Raw genomic sequence first — 5,060 nt, 5'->3', positions numbered from 1 at the left:
AAAAAGCATCAATAAAAAATTAATTTGCCCAATTGCCCACTTATTGTTGATTAAAATTTCTGATAAGACATATACTTCACAAATAAAAGCTCTACCCCAATTTTCCATTCATTGTTGGGTTTCCAAAAAACTTGAAAAAACTCCGACCAGCAGAAAAATCTGCCTTTATTCACCTCAAACAAAGAGCGTTATCACAAATCCCTTAAACTCCCATTATCATTTTTGCAAAAATTTTAGAATAGGATTTAGCCACTGAGATAACCCGTCGACTTGTCACCGCTCGGTTCAAGTTTGCTCTCATAAATAAGTTGAAAAAAAAAACTAAAACAAAAAAGGTTGATACACCAACGCAATAAAAATAAAACTAGGACGGGAGAAATAAGTTTAGTAGCCGATGTTGTCAGGAGGGTTGACCCACCCCCTCCTCACGTTGCCTATGGTAAAATCCCTCCCCAGAAGAGTCAGCACTTTGAAAAAAATAAATAAAATGCGTCGACACAGTACGCGTTATCGGACGTCGTTTGAGCGTAAAAATAAATTTTTTCCAGCGGATGTTTTACATGAACCCCTCGCAACCCCCCGAACACTAGTGAGTCTAGAGAGAAATACAGGGGGTGAGTTGGTGTAAGCGGGTGGAGGGGAGTAAACAAGAATAATAAACTGACTCACGGGCTTTTCGCGTATCGCACGGAGGCTGCGATATAAATTTGCGATAATGCATATGCTGGTGAGATTTTTTCTGACACGATCGTGTATCATGTGAGGCGCAGAATGGGGGGGGGGGGTTGAATAGGGGATACAATACAGGGAACGAACCCCCGTGTACTCATCATCATCGATTTCTGTAGCATATACCCAACACCTCAAGCATCGAAGCCCGATCTTACCTTATTCTTTCACTCTGTTCACCCCTTGCGGCACTACACAGCCATGGTAAAACCCTCATACATCACGTGCCACCTTCTTTATTAAACCCATATTTCTCAAAATAGAAACATCAAATTTGCGATCCATCTGACGATCACTTTTTATCCCTTCCCCATGCCCCCCCACAATTTTTAATATTTTTTTTAACGTCAACAGTATAAAAAAATATATACCCCTCTTCTGCATTGAAGGTCGTGGACCACCGAGTTCTTGTATTAAACGCGTTTATTATTAATGCCCACAGGTATGACCGTAAAAAATGCTGATGAAAAAGAAGAGAGAAAAAACGCATACTCCAAGCCCCTCTTGGGTATTCTTGTGCCTTTGGTCGAGATTGACGGACTCTCATTCGACGAGCCAACCGGTCGATGTCAATGGATTATTCAGAATGACCGAGAGATTCTGGGAGGATGAATGAAAGGAACAAAAATACCTGAACCAACTGTTTCCTTCTTTTTTTTTTTCATAAATTATAAATGTCAAAAAATCAAACCATTTGCTAACCATGTTTATCGTCAATTCAGCCCTGTTGTTTCAGAATTTTTTTCTCTCCCATCTCCCCCTGCGAATTACCAGGTCTATCTGTGAGTCATTCATCCCTGAATATTTAATTCCACAAAGAATCTTATATTTCTCTCAGAGACGAGCGCAGAGATGGTGAGGAGAGTTATGGTTTTGGATGGGTGATTGTCATTTGAAGAGGTAAAAAAAAATCCACCAACTCGACTGTTAAGGGTGAAGCAGACGGAAGAGAAGAGGAAGGGGGCAGAACGGAGAAGGAAATGAAATCAATTATTCATTCAAATTGGCTGGGAAAAAAAGTCCTAATTATCCCTGGCAAATACGAGCTTAATACGCAAAAGTGCACCCACCTCCCTCCCCCTTCATTTCTCATGACCTATCTGCTCCACCGTGAATAACCATTTGTATTTCCAATTACGTTTGCTAATAAGAAGACGAAGGCATTGCCGTAGTTGAAAAAAAAGGAATATAAAAAAAAAACAGAAAGAAATGTATAACCTCATCCAGCCACTGGGGAAATAAAGAAAAGCGCCGCTCAGTATGACAATACCGACGGCTAGCCGGTGGGGTTATACCGGGTGGACTACAATTAAAAATCCTCGTTCACCCTCGCTTAACCTCCATCGAGTCAACCCCTTTTTCACCCCCTCACCGGCCCCTTTACCACCCACAACGGCTGCGGGTGCTCCTTATGTTGTATTAACAATGAAGTTGAGGAAGATACGAATGGACGATATTTCAAAACATCACGGTGACAATGCCAGATTTTTTTTTTTTCCGTTCAAACTTTTTTTTTCCTCCCTCATTTGCACTCCATTATATCCCTCCAACTGCCTCGATTTTTCCATGATCTCATATTTATTTCCCGATTATTTTCCACTCCATGCAGTATATGAATGTGAAATTGTTGTGATAGATTGAGAGTTCAATTGGTTTTTTATTCTTCGAATGATTGCAATGTTTTTAAAATTCGGTTAATATCGGTTAAGTCAAGTGAATTGTGGATTGAAGTGAGAGAGAATTTTTGAATTCATTGGTAGAGGATCTATAGAGTAGACAGATTAAAGGCAATAGACCACTTGTTTTTTTTTTTTTTTTATTCGAGGAGAGAATGGAAATGAGAGAGAAATTTGTGTGGAGTTTAATGAGAATTATCGATTAGGGATTAGGTATTGTTCCTTCAAGGTTACTACGTATCAATGACGCACTCGACAGTATACCCGTAATGTTTACAGGATTTTGTTTGGAAAGCAGTTTTCGGGTAATTTGGGATAGGCAAAAGGATGAACTCCACAATGTCAATGCCATCGGGAATTGTGTGGATATCGTTTCGTAGTCAGTGTCTATCTAGTGGTGATTGAGCAAGTGCGTTATAAGAGAAGACGTTCCACCTTTGCACTTCCTCGGAGGATCAGTGGATGACTGAATAGGAAGATTTGGTCGTCCAGTATTTTTGGTCGGATAAAGACTCCGAGGGATTCGTTGTTTACGAAAGTTGGAAAGGTGTATCATGCGGGTAAAGAAATCACCCAAACGCACGGTGAGAATAATGAATACCAAACAAATCGATAATGATGTCATGAGCGATTCTGTGAAAGAGAGCTCAACGTTCTGGGAGAATTTGTCGAAACCTTGTCAAGGAAATTCACAAATTAATGAGGTAACAATTTTTTAAAATAAATTATGAAAGACACTCCGATTCCTAGATTTTATAATGAATTGGATTACCAATAACGGAAGTACAACCATTTTTTTTTGCATGAAAATCCATCGGAGATTGATGTGATGAGCTTATGAAAAAATACTAAAAGAAAATACAAAAGTGAAGACAATTAAAAAATTCGGTTACTGTTCTGACAATTGGTAATCAACAATGTAATTTTTCGTTGGAGAAATGTTTCTGACAATTTTTTAAAAATACAAATTTTGGGCAGAAATTGAATGAGAGCGTTCGGTTAATGCTTCTTCGATAAAAATATTTTGTTTCAATTGAAACCCGAGGTCATGAGTTAATATTAAACTAATCTAGTTCATGATTTCACAGAGACAATACAGCGGAATGTGGGACGTCCTTGATTTGACGATAAAAGGATCATCGTCACACTGTTACCAGTGCTGGGGAGACACTGAGATTTGTTTACCATTGGATTACACCGCCGCTACATTATCGCTTACCGAGCCCATTGATCTATCCACAAAGACCCGTGGCCTGGGTCCTCACAATTGCCCCCCACCATCACCTACAAGGCAAACGAAAGAATTCAAGGATACATTTCTGTACAAAATGCTCACCGATCCAGTGTTCGCGGAAAATTTAAAAGTTACGAAAAATTCCGTTACTTACTCGTGTCCATTCTGTAAGAAGCAATTCCCTGATGAGAGCAGTCTCGCACTGCACCAAAAGCCAATGGTTAATGAAGCGAATAAGATAGCTTGCTGTGCATGCGATAAAACTTTCACGCAAAAACGTTATTTACGTTATCATCAGAGATCACACTCAGAGAGAACTAAATATACCTGTGACATTTGCACGAAAAAGTACTCAAGACAGGATAATTTAACTCGCCACAACACTTTTCACACGAACCCAGACAAATTCCCATGCAATTACTGCGACCGTACGTTCAGCAGGAAGGATTTATTGAATAAACACATTAAGGGTCATGAGAATCGATTCAGTTATCATTGTGGAGTTTGCGATAAGTACTTTAAAGGGCCACTGTCACTTGATAATCATCAGAGACATTATCATAAGAATATTGCGTCGACTAAAAATTAGTCATTGTTCAAAAATATTTTTGATAAATATTTAGAGCGTTCGTAGCACTTCCCATTGAAAATTGAGTGTGTATTTTTTTGTTATCTTGTTGATGAAAGATTTATTGAAATATGATTCGAGTAAAGATTCATTATTCTAACCGATCAGTTGTCGGAAATATTGTAGAATACAATAATTTCGTGGACTAAACGGTATAAATGAAGGAAAATGATAGAGAAAAATTGGGCAATAAATATGAAAAAGAAAAATAGAAAAATAGTGTAGTTGTAGAGTTTAATGGAGAGCAATATAATTCAACGGTTAAAAACGATGATATGTTCATTGAGAAAAATGGAAAAAATTTACTCACCATAAAGTGGAAAACTAGAGCAACTGACATGTGTTAATACATTCACCTTTTTTGTCCCTCTCTTTCGTCCCTAATACCTTTTTGAAAACGAGAACACCCAACCACCATTCCAACTTGCTTTTAAATTAATGCAATTTAGTCGAGCGTTAAAATATCGTACTTAATTCGCCGTCGGCGCCTTTGTTTCACTGGTGAATTTTCCCGGTAAAATACCAAGTGAGAGTGTATACGCACAGTCAAGCAGCTATAGCAAAATGCCCAAGCCCAGTGTGTTTCGCTCGTTGGATTTTCGGTGGAGTGCAATACATAATTCGTTTCGTAAGAAATCCATGTGGCTCATACTCAACGGTTTGTACAATGGCATTTGAGTCTGGTTCTCAACCAGTACAAATATACGCATATCGTTTTCACTTCGAAGTTCTAATTACTCTCGCCTCTGTAAATTCAAGCCCATGTGTTTGGTATGTTTTTTTAAATGGAAAA

At 38.5% G+C, this 5,060-nt stretch overlaps 1 protein-coding gene across 1 annotated transcript; it reads left to right on the top strand.

The window, feature by feature from the left end:
* Nucleotides 1-2,753: 2,753 nt before the first annotated feature.
* LOC105264413 (zinc finger protein 182) lies at nucleotides 2,754-4,591 on the top strand. The gene is made up of 2 exons (XM_011301268.1): nucleotides 2,754-3,109; nucleotides 3,494-4,591. Exons 1-2 carry the CDS (start codon nucleotides 2,960-2,962, stop codon nucleotides 4,226-4,228), a joined length of 885 nt encoding a protein of 294 aa, XP_011299570.1. The 5' UTR covers nucleotides 2,754-2,959; the 3' UTR covers nucleotides 4,229-4,591.
* Nucleotides 4,592-5,060: the final 469 nt, after the last annotated feature.

This window comes from Fopius arisanus, unplaced genomic scaffold (assembly GCF_000806365.1).
Source record: "Fopius arisanus strain USDA-PBARC FA_bdor unplaced genomic scaffold, ASM80636v1 scaffold00021, whole genome shotgun sequence".
Classification (NCBI taxonomy): domain Eukaryota; kingdom Metazoa; phylum Arthropoda; class Insecta; order Hymenoptera; family Braconidae; genus Fopius; species Fopius arisanus.
The sequence above is the reverse complement of the archived record's forward strand: the minus strand, read 5'-3'. Positions and strand labels throughout refer to the sequence as shown.